At 44.8% G+C, this 26344-nt stretch overlaps 1 protein-coding gene across 1 annotated transcript in view; it reads right to left on the bottom strand.

Annotated features, from left to right (window-relative positions):
• Positions 1 to 244: 244 nt before the first annotated feature.
• Positions 245 to 26344, bottom strand: part of LOC140070464 (pyrethroid hydrolase Ces2e-like) — a 30460-nt gene continuing 4360 nt past the window's right edge. Inside the window, exons 6-13 of the mRNA XM_072117016.1 lie at positions 23993 to 24106; positions 20859 to 20954; positions 20589 to 20729; positions 20191 to 20268; positions 19947 to 20094; positions 18742 to 18891; positions 1768 to 1840; positions 245 to 494 (exon numbers count right to left, since the gene is read on the bottom strand). Coding sequence (XP_071973117.1) covers positions 326 to 494; positions 1768 to 1840; positions 18742 to 18891; positions 19947 to 20094; positions 20191 to 20268; positions 20589 to 20729; positions 20859 to 20954; positions 23993 to 24106 — 969 coding nt within the window. The 3' untranslated portion in view covers positions 245 to 325. The remainder of the gene's footprint in view (positions 495 to 1767; positions 1841 to 18741; positions 18892 to 19946; positions 20095 to 20190; positions 20269 to 20588; positions 20730 to 20858; positions 20955 to 23992; positions 24107 to 26344) is intronic.

Consider the following 26344-nt stretch of genomic DNA (forward strand, 5'->3'; position numbering starts at 1 on the left):
ATCACATATTGCACGGTTGTAGATTTTTTCTTTACCAGCAATTAATATGTCAGAGACCAGGGGCGCCATCTAGCAAAAAGCTTTACTCTGCCTGAAGAAGACTACAGAACAAGTGCTTCCTTTTCACCAAATTTGATAAAACCAAGACAAATTACAACCAGGTTTACATGGTATAAAGGTAAAGTTTTAGGAACATTTAAAAAATATTTTTCTGTCATGTAAAAACACAATTAAGGCCAGCAGGTTCAGAACAAAAGAATATTTATTGAAAGGATTTCATTACAATGATTACAATTATTTATCACCCTCTTGCCCCCGTGTGCTCTTAATTCTTTTGGGATAGTGTCAGGATTTTCTGATGAAGGGTCTTAGTCCAGAATTCATATTCCTCTGCTTTAAGCCCGTAGCCAGGACTTGGGTTTACATTAATCTGAAGATAACCTTTGTATTGGTCGTACTGCGGCCACTGGACCAAGCCTGGCCCATTAGGATCTCTGCAAAAGTTGAGGAATGGAATCGGTATTAAAAGTTAATGGGTAATCACTATAGAGTATAACACCCTATTGATATGCTTTTTCAGACCCCATTTTAAGACCAGTATCTAGAAAAGTAATTGCTGTAAATTACATTAGTACTTTTTTGGGTAAAATAAATCTGACCTTTTTGTTACAGTGCCTCAAGGTTTGAATGTCTGATTGCTGCTAGGGAATGCAAAATATTTCATATTAGCTTCCAACCATGCCAGATTCGGGTGGGGGTGGTCTTTTTTCACCATTATACTGGGGATTTTCTAGGTGTACCTTGCTGTGTCCTACCTCCTCCTGATCCCAAAACACTACAGTTGCAGAGCTGCAGCGCAGCCTAGATATGTAGACCAGGACGAAGGATCAGTTTCCTGCTGCCTCCACACTTTTTCTTATTATTTTCTTATTATGTATTTATAGAGCACAATTAAATCCAGGATGCTGTACAATAAGTTAGGAGTTCACATACATTACATTGGGACAAAAACAAATGTGAGTAGAAATACGAAACTACAGTCATCAGAAAACAACTGGAAGGAGGACCCTGCCTGTAAGGGGTTAACAGTCCATATGCACGGCATATTATGCACGGCAAAATATAGTACATGTCCAAGATTTTTCCGTGTTAGGGCGCAGGCCGCTTGCTTCTCTATGGAGAGGGGAGGGGTGCACAGCGTTCAACCCCCTCCTCTCCAGCTTGCTTCCCGTGTGCCCACCCAGCATACATAAGTGTGAATGAATCCTTAGGGTACAATCACACAATATATGTTATGAACATACAGCCGCGCGATAGAGAGGAGGATGGGGTGACTGCTGCTCATCTCTTCCCTCTCCATAGAGAAGCAAGCGGCCAGCGCCGTAACATGACATGTCCTATATTTTGCTGTGCATAATATGCAGTGCATATAAATTGCTAACCCCTTACAGGCATATACACATTTGCATTTACATAATATGTGTAAATAAGCCCAAGAAAGAAAACTTCCCTTCAACATTCACAGCGGGATTTATTATTATAAATTATCCTATACACCAAATACACAAGATAATTGAGATAATGGTGAAATAAGGCTATTTGTGCATTGACCTCTGTACCGGCTTTAGGTTTACAATATCAGTTTGCTTAAACAACCTTTAGCATAGCATCAGAAGTAAACATCATTTAGGATTTTACCAAGTATAGGAATGTTCCATGTAGATGAGGGTAGCTGTAGCACAAAGCACACACAACATAAAAACTTACCCTTTACGAGCAAAGTTGGCCCAATATTTCATAACAGCTTTACTTAAATTCTTCTCCTCCTCTGTGTCTGGTCCTTCAATATAAAAGAAAGTTATCAATGGAATAAATCAACAAACCTTAAGTACCCCCCTGCATCCCTTAAGACTGCGCACAACCAGGAGAATAGTGAATGCAGCTCTGGTGTAATACAGGATATAACTTATAATGTATGTACAAAACTCATAATCAGTACAGGCAGGGCCGGTGTTTGGGGGGGGGGGGGGCGCAAACTGGGCATTTGCCCAGGGCTCCACTGTACTAAAAGGTCTCCCTGCATGTAGACTTTCATGGGCAGCAGACATATTGCTCTTTAAATATCCCTTGGTTGAATGCCCGGGTGAAGATACTTATCATCTATCTCCTGTCCATATATATATACTCCATTCAAGTGAAAAAACTGTGTTTATTCTATCCTATGCAACGTTTCAGCTGTATCCCAGCCTTTGTCAAGATTTGCTGCTGGACTTTTTTGTTTATTTAAATATATCTGTCTAGTTATCTATCTCCTATAATTTGTCTACAGCATATATCTGTCTATCTAACCATTTATCCATCTAGCTTTTTGGTTATTTTTCTATATATATTCTACCTATCTATCTCATATTATCTATCCATCTATCACTCGATCTTCTATCTCTCTTCTATTGTATATATCTCTCATATCCATCTTTCACATTTATCTATCTTCTATTATCTATCTAGCTATCTATATATCTATATATAATCTACCTTATATTTCTGCATTTATACATATATATATTAGTTATCTATGAATTTATCATCTTTCATATTTATCTTCTATCATCAATCTACCTATTATCTGTCTATCTGCTATAACGTTCTCCTACAGTCCCATATGACAAATTGCCTTACTATTCCACTGTTTGTAAAAGTGTTATCATTTCATAAAATAGTTTTATTTTGGGGCCCAATTTTAAGTTTTGCCCAGGGCCCCATTTTGTCTAAAACTGACCCTGGTACAGGGTAAGTAATCTATTTAAACAGTGATGATACTAAAAGAATGTTGAGTGCAGCTCTGCAGCACGGGCGTTGCTAGGGTGGTAAAAGATCCGGGGCACGGGCCCCAATGCATTTGTATCAACTTTACTGAGGCTGTATACAGCTACAGAAACCACAGGAGAAATCCTAACTTACATCCAGTGACTGCTGCTGACATGTCCACTTCACTATTAGGGTGGTGGCACACGTGACGTTTTGAACCCGCTGTTAGTACGTTTTTAGTCATGCGTTTTCAGTCAGTTAAAAAACGCATCCGTTTTTGTCCAGTCTTCCCAATTATCTTAATTAAAAACTAACAAAAATGGATGTGTTTTCTAAAAACGGGTTCAAAGCGCCACATGTGCAACCACCCTTAGGCTGGTGCCACAAGCACCGCTTTGTCTGCGCTTGAAAACGCAAACGCAGACAAAGCCGCGCCTACCGGGGCGGGCCGCGGCCCGATCGCATCAGCGGTTCTATGGAAACGCCTGGGATCAGGAACGAGCCGCCGGTGTTTTGCGTTAATTTAATGCTCCTGATCGCAGGCGTGTCCATAGAAACGTCAATGGCGATGCGATCGGGCCACAGCCTACCCAGGTGGGTGCGGCTTTGTCTGCGTTTGCAAACGCAGACAAAACGGCACGTGTGCCACCACCCTGAGGTTACGCTCACACGATTGCATTTAAACAAATACAAGACACCAGGCACTCGTTATCCATCACACGCATTTCACTGGAAACTCATGTGAGATCAAACCTAGGCCCTTCCTACTGCAACATGTGAACACGCCTCAAGGAATGTCCTCACACAGCCCCCAGTAACGTCTCCCACACATCCCTCTCAGTAATGTGCCCCACACAGATCCCCCTGTAATGTGCCCCACACACAGATCCCCCTGTAATGTGCCCCACACACAGATCCCCCTGTAATGTGCCCCACACACAGATCCCCCTGTAATGTCCCCACACAGATCCCCCTGTAATGTGCCCCATACAGATCCCCCTATAATGTGCCCCACACAGATCCCCCTGTTATGTGCCCCATACAGATCCACCTGTAATGTGCCCCACACAGATCCCCCTGTAATGTGCCCATATAGATCCCCCTGTCATGTGCTCATATAGATCGCCCTGTTATGTGCTCATATAGATCCCCCTGTCATGTGCCCCATACAGATCCCCTTGTTATGTGCCCCATATAGGTCCCCCTGTAATGTGCTCATATAGATCTTCTTATGTTCTCCCTCTCACCTCACTCCTGCAGCTCAGTGCACAGCTTCCCCCTGCAGGTCATGTGATTGTGACATCATCACAGGTCCTGCAGGGAAAGCAGTGAACACTAGGACCGTGATGTCCTGCTGACCCAGGGAGATCCGGGGCACCGGCCAAAAGATCCGGGGCACGAGCCCCGGATCTTTTGACCTAGTGACGTCCCTGCTCTGCAGCATTATATAACATGTAATTCAGGATCACTACAAGGTGAATCAGGATCAGCACAGGTTAAGTTATGTCATGTATGTATACATACTACTTCACCAGCAGAATACCATAAAAAGAAATTCTATAAAACTACAAGTTGAGATAAGGATTTGTACCTTATTTCCACACTGCAATGATTTTACTCCATCTACGGTCATGCAGCTTTGGAGTATAGTGTAAGCACACATCTTTGGTTTTTGAAAGGTATAAAGAGAAATAAATACCCCTCCCATGACCGGTACAGAAACTGCAAGATGTCAGTGAGTGGCAAAGTTGTTACAGGACTGGTTGACAGTACGGAGTACCTCAAAAGGCCAGATCTGGGATTCTGGAGGTTGTCAGATCCTTTTACTCTCAGCTCTTGAGCAGGAAGGATCTATACTGTGATGTGATGTTGGCTTTCCTGGCTGAAACTGTCCCTGAGCCAGGAGTAGAACCCTCTCTCAGAGCAGAGGAAGTCAACCTGGCAATTGAAGGGCTTGCCCTCAAGAAATCTCTAGGTCCAGATGGCTTAACTTCCGAGTTTTAAAAGACCTAAGGGGTTGTCTGATATTTATAAAAACTTTATTGGGGCTGGGGCTGTAACTAAAAATAAACCTATACTTACCTCACTTGGCACTTCCAGTGTCCCACGCAGCTGTCCATCCCTTCCCTGCCCCTGTTTGTTTACACGGCATAGCAGTCTCCAGGGACAGGTGGATGTGCCAGGCAGGTGCCATTGTCGGGGTGGAGCTGCCATGCCCTGTAAACAAACAGTTAGCAGATAAGGTAGGTAACCCTACTGTACAAGGGTTGCATATGGCAACCCTATGGTATTCCTCTGGAAAGAGAGGGCTCCTCCGTGAAGGGGATGCTTTTAGCCTTTCTTCCAGGAATGGAAGGATTTTTACACACTGCTTCGGCAGCTTCTGGGTTATGCTACCCCGATTCCAATGGGGATTCAGGGGGGGGGGAGGCAGATCAGGACCATGTTAAAAAAAACTCCCTAACAAGATGGTTCTGTTGACCCATTTCCAGAAGCCTGTGGCCCTCAGGGATTACCCAAATCTGGCTCAAGAGCTCTGAGGAAAGAGGTTGTCCGCAGGAGAAGTGTGGGGGCCTACTTAAGAGCATGGACTACTTCCTGCTATATTGTCCATTTAACACATAGGTGTACAATAGGGTGGGACTTTCCATCAATTAGCCCGGGTTGGCCGGTCTCTCCTATGCGGAGCAGACCTATGGGTCATTCAGAGGCCTGGCTGGGAGAGACCACTGCATGTTATTCCTAGTTAGCCTAGTGGTCAGGTATTACATGTGGAGATCAGGGTGCTTAGTATCGACATAGCGTAAAAAAACTCCTCCTGGATGAGGTGGTTAGGAACATTCTCATCGACCAGGTGAAGATGAGCTGACTTGAGTCTCAGAGACTGGGCACAGGGAGGGCATTTCTCCTTTGGAGGGGGTTCTCAGTTAGTGGTCCTTAGTCTGTCATCTCCCCTCCTTGGTGATGGGCTGTTTCTACATAGTAGATTCTTGTTTTGGTTATTGAGTATACAGTGATGTAGGGCTTGCAGACACCAAACATGGGTTTGTGTTCTTGTTTGATGTTGTTTAGTTTATTCTTTGTATTATGTCTTATGCCTTATGTTTATGCTGTAAATAGTTTATATAGTACGAGTATATAAAGGTGGTCCCCGGTTACGTACAGGATAGGTTCTGTAGGTTTGTTCTTAAGTTGAATTTGTATGTAAATCGGTACAGTATATTTTATAATTGTAACCCCAGACAGATTTTTTTTGGTCTGTGACAATTGGATTTTAAAAATGTTGGATTGTCATAAGAACCAGGATTAACAATAAAGTTTTATTGCAGACACAAGGAAAGTTAGGATTAGTATAGGTTAAATTATGTGATGTATGTAGAATACCATAAAAAGAAATACTAAAGAGCTCCAAGATGAGATAAGCATGTGTACTTTATTTCCTCAAGACTCACTACAATGGTTTAACTCCATCTATGGTCATTATTATGCAGGTAAGAAGTGAACAGTGTTCACAAGCAAAAACATTACTTCATCAATCAATGATACATAAATAAATGATACATATATTACCTGTCAAAACTGGTACAAGACCCAAAAAGAAGGGGGGGGGGGCACTCTTGGGTCTTATCTTTACCAAAAGACCTGACAAAAACAGGTTGAGGGTCACTAAGTAACAGTGACCTTCAACATAATTAACTTTGAATTATTCTGCAATATGACTTTCAGAAGAGAGGCAACAGGAACTCTAAGCTTTAGAAAAGCAAATTTTCAACAGTAAAGGGAGGAGCTTAAGAGCATAAACTGGGACAATGTTCTCAAAAATAAAATTGAATAAATGGAATAAAAAAAAAAAAATTCTAAGAAATTCCTGTGAAAGACAAATAGCATATGAGAATAAGCACAATAGAAACTGGAAAAAAACTATGTGGTTAACTTGTACTGTAAGGCAACAATAAAGGAGAAAGATAAGGCGTTTAATGTATTAAAAAAACAAAGCATTACAGGATTATAAAGAGAAAAATAAATTGGGGGTCAAGGTGGAAGGGGATGAGGAATGGGACAATGTATTAAATGTTGCCTTCTCAAATGTCTTTACCTAGGAAAATCTCACGGGAAATGACATGATGAGGAATAATGTAAATCCTCCATTAAATGTCAGCTGCCTCAACACCACTAAAATAGACAAATTCCTAGGCCCAGATGGCATACACCCCCTGGTACTGCATATATTATGTACTGTGATAGACAGACCATTATTTCTAATATTTGACAGGTTATGGTCCACAGGACTGGCGCATAGCAAATGTGGTGCCAATGTTTAAAAATGGGTCACAAAGTGATCCTGGAGACTATAGACCTGTGAGTCTATCATCGGTTGTGGGGGAAATATTTTAGGGGGTTTATTAGAGAAGCTATCTAGGACTATGTCACTGTGCATAACCTTACAATCCAATATCAACGCGGGTTTATGAGCAACCGGTCCTGTCAGACTAGTCTGGTCAATTTCTATTAGGAGGTAAGTTCTAGACTGGAACTGGGGAAAGCGGTGGATGTTATCTGGACTATTCCAAGATGTTTTATACAGTGCCACATAAAAGGTTGGTAAATAAAATGAGACTGCTTGGACTAGGGGGAAATCTGTGTATTTGGGTAAACAAATGGCTTAGTGACAGAAAACAGAGGGTCATCATTAATGGCACATTGTCAGATTGGGTTAAAGTTGCCAGTGGGGTTCTACAAGTGTCAGTATTGGGACCATTTCTTTTTAAAGGGGACCTACCACCACGATTCTATCTCTAAAGGTAGAACGGGTGGTAGGTGGATGAATGGGACGTAAGGATAGCCCTTTTTGGGCTAATCCTTACGTCCCGGCTATCCTTTTGTAAACTTTAATCAGTTGATATGCTAATTTAATTAAGCGGCTACTGGGGCGTGGAGTAGCCGGACATGAGGCTACTAGTCGCGGCTACTCCCCGCCCCAGTAGCCTTGTTCCTCCGCCTACCGGGTAATCTTCGGTGCGCAGCTCCTCGTAGCTGCGCGCCCTCGTGGGAATATCCTGCGTTCTGCGCATGCGCAGGACGCAGGCCTACGGGTGCGCAGCCGTAGCTCCGAGGCCGGCGCTACTGCGCATGCGCAGACGCCGGGTGCTCGGACAAGGGCGCGCAGCTAAGAGGTGCTGCGCGCCGAAGATTACATGGTAGGCGGAGGAACAAGGCTACTGGGGCGTGGAGTAGCCGCGACTAGTAGCCTCATGTCCGGCTACTCCACGCCCCAGTAGCCGCTTAATTAAATTAGCATATCAACTGATTAAAGTTTACAAAAGGATAGCCGGGACGTAAGGATTAGCCCAAAAAGGGCTATCCTTACGTCCCATTTATCCACCTACCACCCGTTCTACCTTTATAGGTAGAATCGTGGTGGTAGGTCCCCTTTAATATTTTTTATCATTGACCTCGTAGAAGGGTTACAATGTAGAGTTTCAATATTTGCAGATGATACTAAGCTCTGTAAATTCCTATGTAATTTATACAGAGGAGGATAGTATAACATTAGAGAGGAATTTGTGAAAACTGGAGGCCTGAAAAATGACAGATGATGTTTAATATAGATAAATGTAAGGTTATGCACTTGGGTCGAGGAAATGAAAATGATAATTATGTGTTAAATGATACATTTCTTGGTAAAACTGATGGAGAAAAAGACTTGGGGGTATTGGTGGATGGTAAACTCAATTTTTATTGATCAGTGTCAGGTACCTGCTGCTAAAGCAAGTAAAATTATGGGATGTACAGTATCAAGAGAGGCATAGATTCTCATAACAAGGACAAATTTTTGCCCTTGTACAAATCTCTCGTCAAACCACACATGGAATATTATGTACAGTTTTGGGCACCAGTGTGTAAAAAGGATATAGTAGAACTGGAACGGAGGCAGAGGAGAGCAACCAAGATTATTAGGGGAATAGGGGAAACTAGAATATTATAAATCTTATAACTAGAATTACTATTCATCTTATAAAAATGACCTCCTTACAATGTACAAATACCTTGAAGGACAGTACAGACATTTCTAAAGAGCGTTTCATAACTAGGCCTGTGGCCAGGACTCCTTAGTAGTAATGGGGGGTGACTCCCCTAACCCTCAGTATGTTTTTTTTTTTTGCAAATATGGGGCTTCATGGATGTATTTCCTTTATATTACAGGTGAAGCTCTTGTATAGGAAACATCTGGTCTCCAGGGTTTGTCTCCTAATCCTTCCCCCTTCTGTGGTATACTGCTCATAGGAAGCACTTGGTGATGTTTGGTGTGGCTACAACTCATAGCATAATACCGCGTGCTTCTCCAATCATGAATAATGCAGCTCCCCTCTGCTTTCTGCTGATGTGGCAATCCCCTCCTTCTTCTTCTGATGGAAGATTTTATTTGATGATAGGAGGGTCAGGGGGAGGGAATAGGGTGGTGCAAATTTTTGGAGCCCAGTGTTAAGTTCCATTGCTGTTACAGGGTTCTCTGCACTCATAACCCTGAGGTATGATGTTATTTACTAACTGCATTCTAAAAGTTTGTCCTTTCTTCCATGCTTAGATGGCCCCTCCTTCTTCCTCACCCCCTTTTACGGAAGAGATCCAGGAAAAGTAAGCATACCCTTTTCATCAGGTGTGATCAGCCATTACCTAATGACTGCAACAGGAAACATGTGTGGTATGTTCATCTACCCACCCACGAGCAAGCAGAAGCTGCTAGCTTTATTTCTTGTTTTCAAGATCAGCTGTCAGAGACTTTCCAAAACATACACTCTGCTCTAGCTTCTGAGCCTGCTAGTAAGCAATCTAGAAAGACTACAGAACAGTGTTTTTCTCAGATGAAAATCTTTCAGAGAGAGAATTATTAGGAGACTCTGACTCATTTGATGACATATATTTGCTTGACAAAGGTAATAGGGGGATATTTATCACATGCTGGAAATCGTGCGCAGCTCCTGCCTCTTGAAATAAACGGCGGGGTCCTGCGCAGAGTTTCACATATGAAAATTCGAAAGCTGCAGCGAGTGCGCAAGTGTGGGGGACAGGAACACACTATGCCGGCCCACTGCCCTTTATGATGTGCCCCCCTTTCACGCCCCAGGTGGAAGACTCAGGAAAATAATCCCAAGTGCTAACTACGAGCTAGCATTTGCGATTATTTCATGGCTTCTACGCCACTGACTTGATAAATATTCCCCAAAGTGTCCAATTTGGTCAATTTGACTATTGTGGACTTAATAGGATTACTGTTGAGAACCGCTATCCTCTGCCATCGATCACGGAGCTCTTTGTCCGCCTGCGCGGTTCCAGGATTTTCTCCAAGCTGGACCTGCGTGGGGCCTACAACCTCATTTGGATCCGCGAGGGTGACGAATGGAAGACAGCATTTAACACCCGAGATGGACATTTTGAATATCTTGGGATGCCTTTGGACTTTGTAATGCTCCAGCTGTCTTCCAGGAATTTGTCGATGACATCTTTCAAAATTTGCTGTATACGTGTGTCGTGGTCTACATTTTGGTCTTCTCCCCGGACCTTGAGTCCCACCAGTCTCATGTGCAGCAAGTTCTTGGCTGTCTACGGGATAATCCTCTCTACGCCAAGCTCGAGAAATGTCTGTTCCACCAACGAAGCCTACCTTTCCTCGGTTACATAATCTCCGACAAAGGTGTCAAGATGGATCCAGCCAAACTGTCAGCACTTCTGCTGTGGCCGCGTCCAGAAGGTCTTCGAGCCATTCAGAGGTTCCTGGGCTTAGCGAACTACTAACGCCAGTTTATCCCACATTTCTCTACTATGGTATTTCCCATTTCCCAAAGGTCACTCTTCTTCTCCCGCTTCAACCGGATGATCCACTTCCGACCTGCGGAGTAGAATATCAAGGTGGATGCCCTTTCCCGTGCCTCAGATGTCATTGGAGAAGAGCCGGTTCCTCAGCATATTATCTCTCCGGAACATTTGGTTGCTGCCGCTCCAGTGAATCTTCGGCAGCTTCCCCCTGGCAAGACGTATGTCCGACCTGCTCTGCAGAAGAGGATTTTGTTTTGGGGACCCTCTTAACGCCTGGCTGGCCACCCTGGGGTGTAACGCTCCGAGGCCCTCATCTCCCGCTACTACTGGTGGCCTGACTTGGTCAAGGATGTTCAGAACTTTGTGGGATCCTGCACCTCCTGTGCCTGTAATAAGCCTTCCCATATGAAACCGGCTGGTCTCTTGCTTCCGTTGCCGATACCCAGTCGCCCGTGGTCACACATGGCTATGGACTTTGTCACGGACCTTCCATCCTCCTCTGGCAATACCGTCATCTGGGTGGTGACAGACCAGTTTTGAAAGATGTCTCATTTTGTCCCTCTTCCAGGTCTGCCGCTTGCTCCACGTCTTGCCAGCCTCTTCTTTCAACATATCTTCTGGCTGCATGGTCTTCCTCTACACATAGGGGCAAATTTACTTACCCGGTCCATTCGCGTTCCAGCGGCGGCTTCTCCGCTCTGGATTCGGGTCCGGCCGGGATTTAATAAGGTAGTTCTTCCGCCGTCCACCAGGTGGCGCTGCTGCGCTGAAAGTAAACTCATCGCGCCGGAATGCACCGAGCTGGACCAGGTGAAGGTAAGCGGTCCTTATGCGACACATTTCGGTTTTTAAATGCGGCGGTTTTTCCGAATACGTCGGGTTTTCGTTCGGCCACGCCCCCCGATTTCTGTCGCGCGCATACCGGCCCCGATGCGCCACAATTCGATGGCGTGCGCCAAAAACCCGGGGCAATTCATGTACAAGCGGCGCAAATCGGAAATATTCGGGTAACACGTCGGGAAAACGCGAATCGGGCCCTTAATAAATGACCCCCATAGTCTCTGATCGGGGAGTTCAGTTTGTTTCCCACTTCTGGCTCTCTCTTTGCAGCCGACTGCAGGTAAAGTTGGATTTCTCCTCAGCTTACCGCCCTCAGTCCAATGGACAAGTGGAGAAGGTTAACCAGACTCTGGGATGTTACCTTGGTCATTTTGTTTCTGCTTGTCAAGACGACTGGTCCACTCTGTTGCCATGGGCGCAATTCTTGTACAATTCCCTGGATTCCGAATCTTCTGGCTCCGCTCCCTTCTTCATTGTCTATGAACAGCATCCACACCCTCCTCTTCCTCTGCCCGTTTCCTCAGATGTCCCTGCTGTTGAGGAGTTGGTGTGAGATCTGAAATCCATCTGGGAGCAGACTTGCCTTTCGTTGTTACAGGCTTCTGCCCATACCAAGCTCCAGGCTGGAAAGAGACGCAGACCTCCTCTTGTGTTCTCTCCTGGTGACAAGATCTGGTTATCCTCTAGGTGCATCCGTCTGAAGATTCCTGGGTACAAGCTTGGTCCACGATTCTTGGGTCCTTTCGAAGTCCTGACTCACATCAATCCAGTGTCCTACTAGATGCGCCTTGCCCCCACCATGCGCATCCCAACTCCAAGCCTGTCGTCCTGAACCACTTCTCCCGGCAAGTATCTCCTCCTGCTCCTGTGGCTGACTTCTCTGACATCTATGAAGTAAAGGAGATCCTCAATATGAAGATGGTGAAGAGTAAGCGGGTTCTTCTTGATTGACTGGAAGGGTTTCGGGCCAGAGGAGAGATCTTGGGAGCCCGCCGACAGCATCCTAGATCGTGATCATGTCCTACGTTTCTGTGTGCCTGTGTTCCCGTTCCCATCTGCTTGGCCCTCCCATTGCTGACCCCCGATTGGACTTGACATTGCATCTCTGCCACCTGCCCTGACCCTGTGCCTGGACCTGACCCTGAGACTGTCTCCTGCTAAGGTACCTCAACCTCGGCTGCCACCGCGGGCTAGTTGCACCTGCGGAACGACCTGGTGGCACCCTGTAGCAGCAAGACCATCCCGCTTTGCAGCAGTCTCTGGTGAAGACCAGGTGCCACTTAGACCCTGGACCCAAGTGTCGGCTAGTACCACCTCCCATGGTGGTCCAGTGGATCCACGCATACCGAATCCTGACGGATGGAAGATTGGTGATAAAGTCCATTGCCACATGAGTCCACGGCAGCTGGGTATGGGCAACGGCAGAAGAAGACCTGCAGGTTTAAGACAAGATGGTTTATTTCAGGCACAAGAAGTGCAGGAACCCACAAAATCCCATATATCCCTGACCAGATCTGGTCACCAGTAGAAACAGGACATGAGGGCGACAGGTGCTCAGCTACCCGCGAGCAATGTCCCCAAGTCAGTATCCTTTTCCGAAGGGCAGGTAGGACATAAGTCTTGCTAGGAGGAAGTTGCCGAAGGTCCACTGGAGCAGCAAGAACCAGCCATTCAGGAGTAACGATATGTTTGGCCAGAAGCCAGAAGCTCCCAGTCATCAATAGAGTAGTTCCTTTCTGCAGCTGAAAAGGTCTTGAAGAAAAACCCACAGGTGAGAGTTCAGCCTTTGGGCCCCTTCTGGGTGAGAATGGCTCCGGCAACGGATGAGGCATCAACCTCTCTACCAGGAACGGTTTCTCAGTATCAGGCTGGGTGAGAATGGGAGCAGATGAAAAGGCAGACTTCAGCTTAGTGAAAGCTTCTTCAGCCACCGCAGGCCAGAGCTTAGGGTTGGCATAATGGGAGATACCAGGGAACAGAAATGTGGAAAAAACTGCCGACAGTCATTGGTGAATCTCTAGATGGCTTGAAGTCCCTCTGGATGAGGCCACTGAAGTATTGCAGACAACTTTGCAGGATCCATCTGTAGACCCTTGTCTGAGATAATATATCCTAGGAATGGGAGACTCGTCTGATGGTATTGGCACTTCTCGAGCTTGGCATATAGGCGATTAGCCCTTAGACGGCTGAGAAAAATGACGTACATGGACCCGATGGGACACAATGTTATTTACTAAGGATCCTGCGGCTGCATTTTTGTTGGGTTTCCCGATTTTTCGGGGATCACGTCGCACACAATCGGATTGTTTCGCAACCACGTTGGCTTTCACGCGACACAAATCAGATTCGGACTAAGCGCGGGATTTAACATTCAAATTTGTGTCGCAAGCCAAGCACTTACATGCACCAGGAAGAAGGTGAACTCCGGCGAACCTGGGCGGGGAGCGACACATGCAGGATATTGGGTGCAGGATCTACGTGGAACGTACCTTGGGGATCGTGATTCGGACAGGTAAGTAAATGTGCCCCAATGTCTGGGGAGAACACCAGGATGTTGTCTAGATAGACGACAAACTCCTGGAACACCACCGATGCGTTACAGAGTCCAAAGGGCATAACAAGGTATTCAAAGTGGAGTATTGAAGGCAGTTTTCAATTCATCACCTTCACATATGTGGATGAGGTTATATGCCCCCCGCAGGTCCAACTTGGTGAAAACCTTGGCGCAAACCTTGGCGCCTCATAGACGATCAAACAGTTCCACGATCAGGGGTAGTGGATTTTCACTGTGACCTTATTGAGACCGCGGTAATCCATGCAATTATGGAGAGATCCATCCTTCTTGGCCACGAAGAAGAATCACGCACAAGCGGGGGACGAAGACTTGTGTATAAAGCCCTTTAAAGGTTCTCCTTCACATAGGCTGACATGGCCGCGGTTTCGGGAACAGACAGGGGATACACTATTGGACAGTCAGAGGGTCGATGTGGTGACAGAGTCTCTGCTTGCTTCTCTGAAAAGTCATCAGCAAAGTCCACATATGGAGCAGGGAGACCCACCAGAGGCTTGGAGGACTTCGGAAGCGAGACCGTGGAGATTGGACAAGGCAATTTTAGACAACTTGACTGGCGTTCCAGTCCCCAGCGGAGAACTTCACCAGTCTGCCAGTTGAGCATGGCGCTGCAACCACAGAAAGCCCAGAAGAACTGAAGGCATGCAACGATTTAGTACATAAAAGGAAAGTCTCTCCTTGTGCAAGACCCCTACTTGTAGGAATAGGGGTTCAGTGCGGTACTGGATCGGGTCTTGGAGAATCTGCCCACTGACTGACAAGATGACCAGTGGCTTCTCGAGACGGACCATAGGAAGACGGTACTGAGATACCAGGGCAGCATCCACGAAGTTTCTTGCCGAACAGGAATCCAAGAAGGCAGAAACCTGGAACTGGCTACCAGTGCCTGTGCTGAGAAGAATGGGAATGTTCACCTAGGGACACTTCTCCCGAGAATCTTAGGTGCATGCATTTCCCGGACGGAGAGGACAGGACTGAAGGAAGAGTTCCGGGCTGGCACAGATTCTCCTGATGTTACCTGGAACGCTCCTAGTTAGACAGCCAAGCTCTGTCCACTTCCATACAGCAGGTCACGTGCAGACAGCGCGTCTTTAACTTGTCCCGAAATTCCCTTCTTAAAGGTCACTATCAGGGCTGCTTCGTCCAGGCCAGCTCAGGAACCGAACTGCGTAATCATTGACAGATGAGTCCCCTTGATGCAGGTTCAGCGGTGCGGTCTCAGCTGAAGACGTCTGTGCAGATTCCTCAAAGACAGATTGGAAGAAAGGAGGTTATGTCAGCTGTAACTGGGTCTTTTCTGTCACAGAGGGGAGTAGCCCATGCCATGATGCCATGAAGAATGCCACCGTAGACCATTCTGTGATGAACTGAGTCAGAATAAGCTCAATGCACAGGGAGCACTAGGTGTTAAAACCCCTGCACAACTTGGGTCCCCATCATACTTTGATGGAATGGAGAGTCTCAGCTTAGGTCCAGAGGAAGGCAGGCAAACCGGAGTCACAGAAGAAGTCTCTGAGTAGCCTTCAACTGCTGCAGTATGGCGGTGACTTGTCCGAGCTGTTCACCTTGCATGGCAATCTGTTGGGACTGCTGGACCACGATGGTGGTAAGATCAACCAGCATAGGTGGCGGAACTCTGGCGGGGTCCTTGGCTGGATCTTACTGTCAGACTCTGGACCACCACGGACGATGACATAATCCAACACCTGCTAGGCAAGTCCCTTGTGTATGTGCTGCTTTAGGACAAACAGGAAATGTGAAATTTACTTGCCTGAAATTTCCATTTCCTAGAGTCCGCAGGCAGCATACAAGTTTTCCCTCCCTATATTTCTATTAAATATTGATAATCAACATGCATCATACTATGGTCTCAGGTGCTCTCATGCTCCAGAGAGGTTGCTAATTAGTTTAATTGATAACTGTTGTACTGCTAATTAACCTGTCTGTTCTAACTGGCAGTAGGGAGACATTAACCCCTTGTGTATGTACTGCCTACGGACTCCAGGAAACGGACATTTCAGGCAAGTAAATATCACAACACATACATGCACAGCACAAAGATTTTTTTTTTCTGCTGCAATGAGTTTAGGAACTATGCTACACTATATGGATCATCTCTATGATGAATATGGATATTCCTGACTGTGAACATAAAATTGGAAAGAATGGTTGTGTAGATGGATGTATGTATAATGAAGGTTGACCACAGAAATGCTCTACATACTGTGGCTAGGGTTGCACTGATACTAGAGTCTTGAGTGCAATACGATACCCAGAAAAGTATTATGATACTCCATCCCGATACAATATTTTCAAGAAAAGAATGTTTACATTGCGTTTAGAAATGCAATGCATACGACTGAGGGCGGGGCTCAGTCTGATCGCATATGCATTTCTTTGAAATTCCAGCAAGGGAGGAAAGAATCACAGTAGAACAGGCACAACCCCCGCTGCTTCTCGCTGGTTAACTCCTGAAAAATAAAGACGGTGTGCAGTACCTGCTGGAGTCTTCAGATGCAATTGGATTACTTGCGGTGCTCAAGTCCCAAAGGTAAATAGACGTAACAGTTCAGATCCAAGGATATGACGGCACTCGCTGATACGATCCACAAAGTTTATTTAGCGTACAGGCAAGCAGACATGTGAGGACGCCGAGGTCCGAAAGGTGTACCTCGGAGTCCTCACATGTCTGCTTGCCTGTACGCTAAATAAAGTTTGTGGATAGTATCAGCGAGTGCCGTCCTATCCTTGGATCTGAAGCATTTTCTTTGAAACACATGCGATCATTTACAGTTAACCAGGGTTTTGTGAGGAGAAGCTTAAGTGTTTTATGACAGTGTAGTATATGTATTGTAAAGGTTGTCCTAGTAATGTTAATATAAAATAGTATACTAAAGAGTATAATTTAGGGCTCATTTAGATGGGTGTTTTTGATGTCCATGTGCTATACTTTTTCTGCAGATGGAAAATGGACCCACTTTTTTTCTATGGGTCTGGTCACATGTCCCTTTTTTTCATGGATGTGCAGCCAGTGAGAAAAAAATTGCAGCATTCATATTTTATCTCGCATGAGGACCATGTACATCCATAGAAGTCAATGGATCCGCAAAAAATGGATGGCACATGTGAAAATTACGGATGGTATACAGATGTGAAAAAAACTTATACAATATGGTCTGAACACAGACATCATGGGGCTCATTTATTAAGGGTCCACGGACCGCAATTCTGTCGGGTATCCCGAATATTTTCTTTTTGCAGCAAATTGCCCCGGGTTTTTCGCACACGCGATCGGATTGTGGACAACCTGACGGATTCGGACAAACCACTGAATTTAAAAACTAAATTGTGTCGCAATATCAAGCACTTACATGCACCAGGAAGAAGAAGGTAAACTCTGGCGGATCTCAGCGGGGAAGCAACACATGAAGGAAATTGGGCACACGACCTCAGTGAATCGCAGCAGATACGAATCCTTGTCGGACAACGCACCGTGGGGATCGCAACAGGACCGGGTAAGTAAATGCACCCCCATGTCTGCATTTTTTCCAGAAGAGCAGCGGACATTACCCCTTATTTTTTTTAATACATTTTTATTCATTTAATTTAACTGTATTATATGCTAAATAATATTAATAATAATGTGATGATATAAAAAGAGATCTCTGAGAACATCCATCTCTATATAACAAGACACAAACCTCTGTTTCATCTTTGACTTCGATCGGGAAGGTAATGATGCACACCCATAGGTAATTATTATATACAAACATTAATCCCACATTCAATTCCTGTACTAGTTATTACACATTTCACATTGGTTTTGAATCAGTGTAGGATTTTGCTAGTTGCGGTGTTGAGGACCTAGCTTTTGTTTGCTTGTTTAGTTACCTGGAGAGGTGTCGCTGTGTTTGTCAGCAAATATCTGTTGCAATTATTGAGGTTGGTACAGTTGTATGAGATATTTTGTAAAAACAGTCTCTACTATATCCGATTGCATAAGAAGTGAAGTCCTGAGTGGTGGCCTGAGGTTAATCCAAGTAAACAAGCACTATATTGTCCCCCTGAATTAAACAAAAACAGTTTTTTATTAGAGATGCTTTAAAATGTAAACAGGTCATACATAGCCTGCATGTGTTTTAATGCATCTCTAATAAAAACTTTTGGATTTTAATTTGGAGGTGCCACAACGATCCTGCTTGTTTACTTAGTTATATTATAAGTACACCTTTATAATATGTATACCTATTAATTGGCATACTCTTTTACAGAAATTTGTGACACTATTTTTACATAAGTAGGTGGCATCTTAATCCTGCCTCCTTTATAGTATGTTTCCTTTTCCAACAAAAACATATGATAAATATTGTGCACATGATGTAGGAAAGGTTTCCTGTCCATTTTTTAGGAAGCAGCTGAAACCATGAATGCAGTCATTGCTCCCATTAACTTTCTAGCCCCAACAGGGAAACATAGCCAACTTCTTCTGCCTCTGTGTTCCAAGTTTACATAGTATCAAGAAGCTGATCAGTGAGGGCTGATCATATATTGATGGCTAATCCAAGGGATAGGCCACCATTATGAATTTCCAGCCAACCCCTACAAAAGACATTCAGCAACAGTGGCAGCCGAAAGTCTGGTGTATTTATCTTAAAAAATCTGTCCCTATCCTTCTTTACCTGCATGGAAAATTGTTAGCAACTTACCGGAAAACATGATGCCTTTATCAAGAAATGGTCCTCCTACCACAAAGAAGATCTCATCTGCATGATCGGCCTTCACATAGTTGGGTTTTAGATCCTTGAAGAGTGAGGGCCGGTGTTGGAATTCATAGAAATAGACAGGAGCTCCAGAATCTGCAAATAGATAAATCTGTGACTATATTCTGTTACTCTGAAAATGTCAGTCAGAACTTTAAAGGGCATTAATTGTTGTGGAGATAGATGTAGTACATCATGAAGCATTATACAATAGTCAGATTCTCAAATTCCAGAATAATGGAAAGAAATGGAGAGTTGACTGAAAATTTAAGGTGACCATGTAAATTACACAAATGTTAACCAAACTTATTGTGGATCATTTACTAAGGGCCCGAATCGCGTTTTTACGTCGGGTTACCCGAATTTTACCGTTTTGTGCCGATTTTCCCTGATTTGCCCCGGGATTGTGGCGCATCGGCGCCGGCATGCATGCGACGGAAATCGGGGGACGTGGCCGTCGGAAAACCGTTCGGATTCGGAGAAACCAAAGTATTTTTAAAAAAATTTGTGTTGCTTGACATGCGCTTACCTGAACCCGGCCTGCCTTGGTGAACTTCACTGCACTCCGACGGAATTCAGCGCAGCAGCGACACCTAGTGGACATCGGAGGAACTACCTTAGTGAATCGTCGGAAGACCCGAATCTTCCACAGAGAACGCGCCGCTGGATCATGAATGGACCGGGTAAGTAAATCTGCCCCATTGTTTCAGAGAGACTGACTAACCCACTAATGTTTTCAGGGGTGATGGCAAATGTTGGGGGAAAGAAAACTTAGGCGTGTTGAAATATTTTTGTTCTCAAAGGAAAAAAGCCAAAGAGACGTCTGGTATCAGCTTTTCCCCCCATATATATTAAAAAGACATTTAAGATTGGCCTAAACAAACTTTTTGGAAGGATTCTATAAAATAGGTGATGTGCCTTTGTGTCTACATAGTGTAATGCTGTGACAGCCCACATCTGTATAACTGGCATATGACATGATGTAAATAGCATCTCTGGATGTAGATGGAATATAAAATTGCATACAGTAACTCAGAAGTAGTGAGAGTGACAGGATTGCCATACAGGATCAGTCCAGGAGAAACACACTAAAGTTACTACAAACATTATACATGGAAGTAATCTATAATCTCTACTAATGTATCTCATACCTCGGTGATAGTTGGCCGTGCTGAGGGCTGGAATCACAAACATATAATCACCACATAAATCCAAGAAGTTGTCCCTGATTTTAAAGGGGTCAGTGGTGTTCCCAAAGTACTGGTCCATCACTAATGCAATTATCTCCTGTTGTACACCCTACAAAATGTACAAAATGAAAACTTTAATTTAGTGACACAATACCAGGAGATCTGTAACAATGAAGCAAACAGGTTCTATTTAGTGTGCAGATACCAGTAGGCGCTTGCTCATCAGAATGTGTTGAACGTGATCTCTTGGCAGCCCTTCCTTAAGTCCAGTAATATTAAAGGTCTGTGCACAAAACACAAAAACAACATTGAGCAGAGTGAGGTTATCCATGACAGCACGGGCATATTTTGAGCGGGTGCAGTCGCAAGCGGTCCAAAGAGGCTTAGGGGACCCATAAGGTGTCACTTTCCCATATGAGAAGACTACTACTATAAACCATACGTTCTAGTCAGGGGCCTGGCACAGATTTTGTACTGGGGCCCCTCAGGTACAAGTTATGCCGCTGCATGACAGTGTTATTTTTCATGTCTGGACCACTACTGCCATTGCAGACATAGGTCTGGAGCTCATTATAAGATCATTAGAAAACATCAATGTCTCACCATAGGGAGCACATATCCAAACTCATGATTATTAACACCAATAATAAACGGAACTGGAGCCACCGCCTTTTCAGTCAACAGCTGCACTGCTGGTTTAGGGAGAAACTTCCCATCAATCCGTCCAGGAAAAAATATTTTACTCTGCGCAGGAAGAAAATAAGGCTGCATATTAAAACCACATCCCTGTCCAGAATTGGCAGTCAAGCAATCACTTTAGGCAAATACCAAAATACATCTAATTCTTTATCGCCTTTTATACAAAACACGTACCAAGGATCCAGATATCAAAGAGATTTCATCTTCTGTCTTTTCCCTCAAGCAGTCAATGAGCACAATCTGGTCACAGGCAGATATGTTACTGACAGTCTATAGCAGAAATATTAATTGTTATATATAAATATGATTCAGGCAGAAAGCAGAAGGTGAAGTATTTACATTTTACCCTATCTATTCTCTAGAAAGCAATGGTGATTTTTTTTTAGAAAGCAGCCCATTCATGCACTAAAGAGCACCGACATCACTGAGAATACAGCCTATCCAATCACTAGAAAGCAGCAGTGACATCACTGAGGATACAACCTATCCATTCACTAGAGAGCAGCGGTGACATCACTGAGAATACAGCCTATCCATTCACTAGAGAGCAGCAGTGACATCACTGAGAATACAGCCTATCCATTCACTAGAGAGCAGCAGTGACATCACTGAGAATACAGCCTATCCATTCACTAGAGAGCAGCAGTGACATCACTGAGAATACAGCCGGTCTATACACTAGAGAGCAGCAGTGACATCACTGACAATACAGCCTATCCATCACTAGAGAGCAGCAGTGACATCACTGACAATACAGCCTATCCATCACTAGAGAGCAGCAGTGACATCACTGAGAATACAGCCTATCCATCACTAGAGAGCAGCAGTGACATCACTGAGAGTGCAGCATATCCATTCACTAGAGAGCAGCAGTGACATCCCTGAGAATACAGCCTATCCATTCACTAGAGAGCAGCAGTGACATCACTGACAATACAGCCTATCCATTCACTAGAGAGCAGCAGTGACATCACTGACAATACAGCCGGTCTATACACTAGAGAGCAGCAGTGACATCACTGAGAATACAGCCTATCCATTCACTAGAGAGCAGCAGTGACATCACTGAGAATACAGCCGGTCTATACACTAGAGAGCAGCAGTGACATCACTGACAATACAGCCTATCCATCACTAGAGAGCAGCAGTGACATCACTGAGAATACAGCCTATCCATCACTAGAGAGCAGCAGTGACATCACTGAGAGTGCAGCATATCCATTCACTAGAGAGCAGCAGTGACATCCCTGAGAATACAGCCTATCCATTCACTAGAGAGCAGCAGTGACATCACTGACAATACAGCCTATCCATTCACTAGAGAGCAGCAGTGACATCACTGACAATACAGCCGGTCTATACACTAGAGAGCAGCAGTGACATCACTGAGAATACAGCCTATCCATTCACTAGAGAGCAGCAGTGACATCACTGACAATACAGCCTATCCATTCACTAGAGAGCAGCAGTGACATCACTGAGAATACAGCCTATCCATCACTAGAGAGCAGCAGTGACATTACTGAGAATACAGCCTATCCATTCACTAGAGAGCAGCAGTGCCATCACTGAGAATACAGCCTATCTATTCACTAGAGAGCAGCAGTGACATCACTGAGTATACAACCCATCCATTCACTAGAGAGCAGCAGTGACATCACTGAGAATACAGCCTATCCAATCACTAGAGAGCAGCAGTGACATCACTGAGAATACAGCCCATCCATTCACTAGAGAGCAGCAGTGACATCACTGAGAATACAGCCTATCCATCACTAGAGAGCAGCAGTGACATCACTGACAATACAGCCTATCCATTCACTAGAGAGCAGCAGTGACATCACTGAGAATACAGCCTATCCATCACTAGAGAGCAGCAGTGACATCACTGAGATTGCAGCATATCCATTCACTAGAGAGCAGCAGTGACATCCCTGAGAATACAGCCTATCCATTCACTAGAGAGCAGCAGTGACATCACTGACAATACAGCCTATCCATTCACTAGAGAGCAGCAGTGACATCACTGAGAATACAGCCTATCCAATCACTAGAGAGCAGCAGTGACATCACTGAGAATACAGCCCATCCATTCACTAGAGAGCAGCAGTGACATCACTGAGAATACAGCCTATCCATCACTAGAGAGCAGCAGTGACATCACTGACAATACAGCCTATCCATTCACTAGAGAGCAGCAGTGACATCACTGAGAATACAGCCTATCCATCACTAGAGAGCAGCAGTGACATCACTGAGATTGCAGCATATCCATTCACTAGAGAGCAGCAGTGACATCCCTGAGAATACAGCCTATCCATTCACTAGAGAGCAGCAGTGACATCACTGACAATACAGCCTATCCATTCACTAGAGAGCAGCAGTGACATCACTGAGAATACAGCCGGTCTATACACTAGAGAGCAGCAGTGACATCACTGAGAATACAGCCTATCCATCACTAGAGAGCAGCAGTGACATCACTGAGAATACAGCCTATCCATCACTAGAGAGCAGCAGTGACATCACTGAGAGTGCAGCATATCCATCACTAGAGAGCAGCAGTGACATCACTGAGAATACAGCCGGTCTATACTCTAGAGAGCAGCAGTGACATCACTGAGAATACAGCCTATCCATTCACTAGAGAGCAGCAGTGACATCACTGAGAATACAGCCGGTCTATACACTAGAGAGCAGCAGTGACATCACTGAGAATACAGCCTATCCAACACTAGAGAGCAGCAGTGACATCACTGAGAATACAGCCTATCCAACACTAGAGAGCAGCAGTGACATCACTGAAAATACAGCCTATCCATTCACTAGAGAGCAGCAGTGACATCACTGAGAATACAGCCGGTCTATACACTAGAGAGCAGTAGTGACATCCCTGAGAATACAGCCTATCCATCACTAGAGAGCAGCAGTGACATCACTGAGAGTGCAGCATATCCATACACTAGAGAGCAGCAGTGACATCCCTGAGAATACAGCCTATCCATACACTAGAGAGCAGCGGTGACATCACTGAGAATACAGCCCATCCATTCACTAGAGAGCAGCCGTGACATCACTGAGAATACAGCCTATCCATTCACTAGAGAGCAGCAGTGACATCAGTGAGAATACAGCCCATCCATTCACTAGAGAGCAGCCGTGACATCACTGAGAATATAGCCTATCCATTCACTAGAGAGCAGCAGTGACATCTATAAAAGTGCTAACTATCTACTGACTATTAGATGTCAAAGTGTTTGGGTGGCTGTCTTTGGAAAATTATGTCACATGCAGAAAACTTACAGTACCTTCTTGATAAAGGAGAAATCTTTGGTATTATCTGCCATCAGATCTGGAATTAGGGCGACTCCACTCTCAGCAATGGCTCGGTGGAATAAACCTCTTGCCATTGGGGACATCATCTTTGGTCATCAAAAATAAAACAATGAGATCATGGATGATACAAGAAAGAGCAACCAACTATACTCTGACATTAGTCATAGAATATCAGTCGGACAGTCATATTATCTATTGAACATCTGCTTTATTGTTCCATTAAATGTAAAAAGAAAATGTAATGTATAATGGATAAAGGGGTGATGCATGTTTAATGGGATCTGTATCCCATATGTTATAGCTTCTGATTTTAAAATAAATTTCACCCTTTCACGCTCTGCATGGTACATGTACAGAGGTGGGGGTTTGTTACATATTGCAGCAAACACATACCGCTAACACCCGCAATAGGTGCCGCCATATTGGTTACAGGACGTCATTGGGGAACGGCGATCGATTGTCAGAACCGAGGCTGCATGGCATCTGCAGTTTCGTTACAAAGACCCAGTGACTCATAGTAATGAATACTGTGTAAAAATGCTATATAAAAATTGAAATCAATCCCCTTTCCCTAGAACTGATATAAAACATAATAAACAATAAAAAATAAAAAATACGTTAGGTATTGTTATGTTTCAAAATGCCTAACCTAACAAAGTATCAAAACGGTTATTGCAGGCACAAACCTATAATTTACGAAAAGCTACTTTTACACCATTTTACATCACATAAAATGCAATAAAAAGTGAGCTAAAGGTCGCACAGTCCTCAAAATGGTAGCAATGGAGATGTCAGCTCATTTCGCAAAAAAGACACCTCCGTACACTGAAGTATAAAAGTTATTAGCGTCAGAAGATGGCAAAATAACTTTTTTTTCCGTACACATTAGTTTCATTTTTGAAAATGTATTGAAACACAATAAAACCTACCGTATATACTTGTGTATAAGCGAGTTTCTCAGCACAAAAAATGTGCTGAAAAATCTCACCACGGCATATACACAATTCAATAAAATAAAATTATATACTCACTTTCCGGCGTCCCTGATGTTCGTCGCGGCTTCCCCATGCCCGTCGCAGGTCCTTTCTGTCTTCTTTCCACTGTAACAGCCAGCAGAGACGCGGATGCGGCCGCTGGTGACATCATAGTATGCGCTGGCTGGCAGATCGCATGGACACATCTCAGATGGCTGAAAGAAGACAGAAGAGGACCTGCGACAAGCGTTGAGGACGCCGGAAGGTGAGTATGTAAGTTTATTTTTTATGCGGGCTCGATATATACTAAAGGGGGCTGGCTGTAGAGTAAAGGGGGCTGGCTGTATACTTAAGGGGGCGGGCTGGCTGTATACTACTGGGGGCAGGCTGGCTATATACTACTGGGGGCTGGCTGCCTATATACTACTGGGGCTGGCTGCCTATATACTACTGGGGGCTGGCTTGCCTATACACTACTGGGGGCTGGCTGCCTATATACTACTGGGGGCTGGCAGGCTATATACTACTGGGCGCTGGCTAGCTATATACTACGGGGGGCTGGCTGGCTATATACTACTGGGGGCTGTACGGCTATACTATGGGGGGTGGCTGGTTGTATACTTAAGGTGGCTGTCTGGCTATATACTACTGGGGGCAGGCTGGCTATATACTACTGGGGGCTGGCTGCCTATATACTACTGGGGCTGGCTTGCCTATACACTACTGGGGGCTGGCTGCCTATATACTACTGGGGGCTGGCAGGCTATATACTACTGGGCGCTGGCTAGCTATATACTACTGGGGGCTGGCTGGCTATATACTACTGGGGCTGTACGGCTATATACTACTGGGGGCTGGCCAGCTTTATACTACTGGGGGGGGGGGCTGGCTGTATACTTAAGGGGGGTGGCTGGCTGTATACTTAAGGTGGATGTCTGGCTATATACTACTGGGGGCTGGCTGCCTATATACTACTGGAGCTGGCTGCCTATATATTACTGGGGGCTGGAAGGCTATATACTACTGGGCGCTGGTTGGCTATATACTACTGGGGGCTGGCTGGCCATATACTACATGGGTTTAGGCTATATACTACTAGGGGCTGGCAGGCTATACACTACTGGGGGCTGGCAGGCTATATACTACTGGGGGCTGGTAGGCTATATACTACTGGGGGCTGGCTATATACTACTGGGAGCTGGCTATATACTACTGGGGGCTGGCTATATACTACTGGGGGCTTGCTGACTATATACTACTGGGGGCTGGCTGACTATATAGTACAGGGGGCTGGCTGACTATATACTACTGGGGGCTGGCTATATACTACAGGGGGCTGGCAAGCTATAT

Source organism: Engystomops pustulosus, chromosome 7 (assembly GCF_040894005.1).
Source record: "Engystomops pustulosus chromosome 7, aEngPut4.maternal, whole genome shotgun sequence".
Taxonomy (NCBI): domain Eukaryota; kingdom Metazoa; phylum Chordata; class Amphibia; order Anura; family Leptodactylidae; genus Engystomops; species Engystomops pustulosus.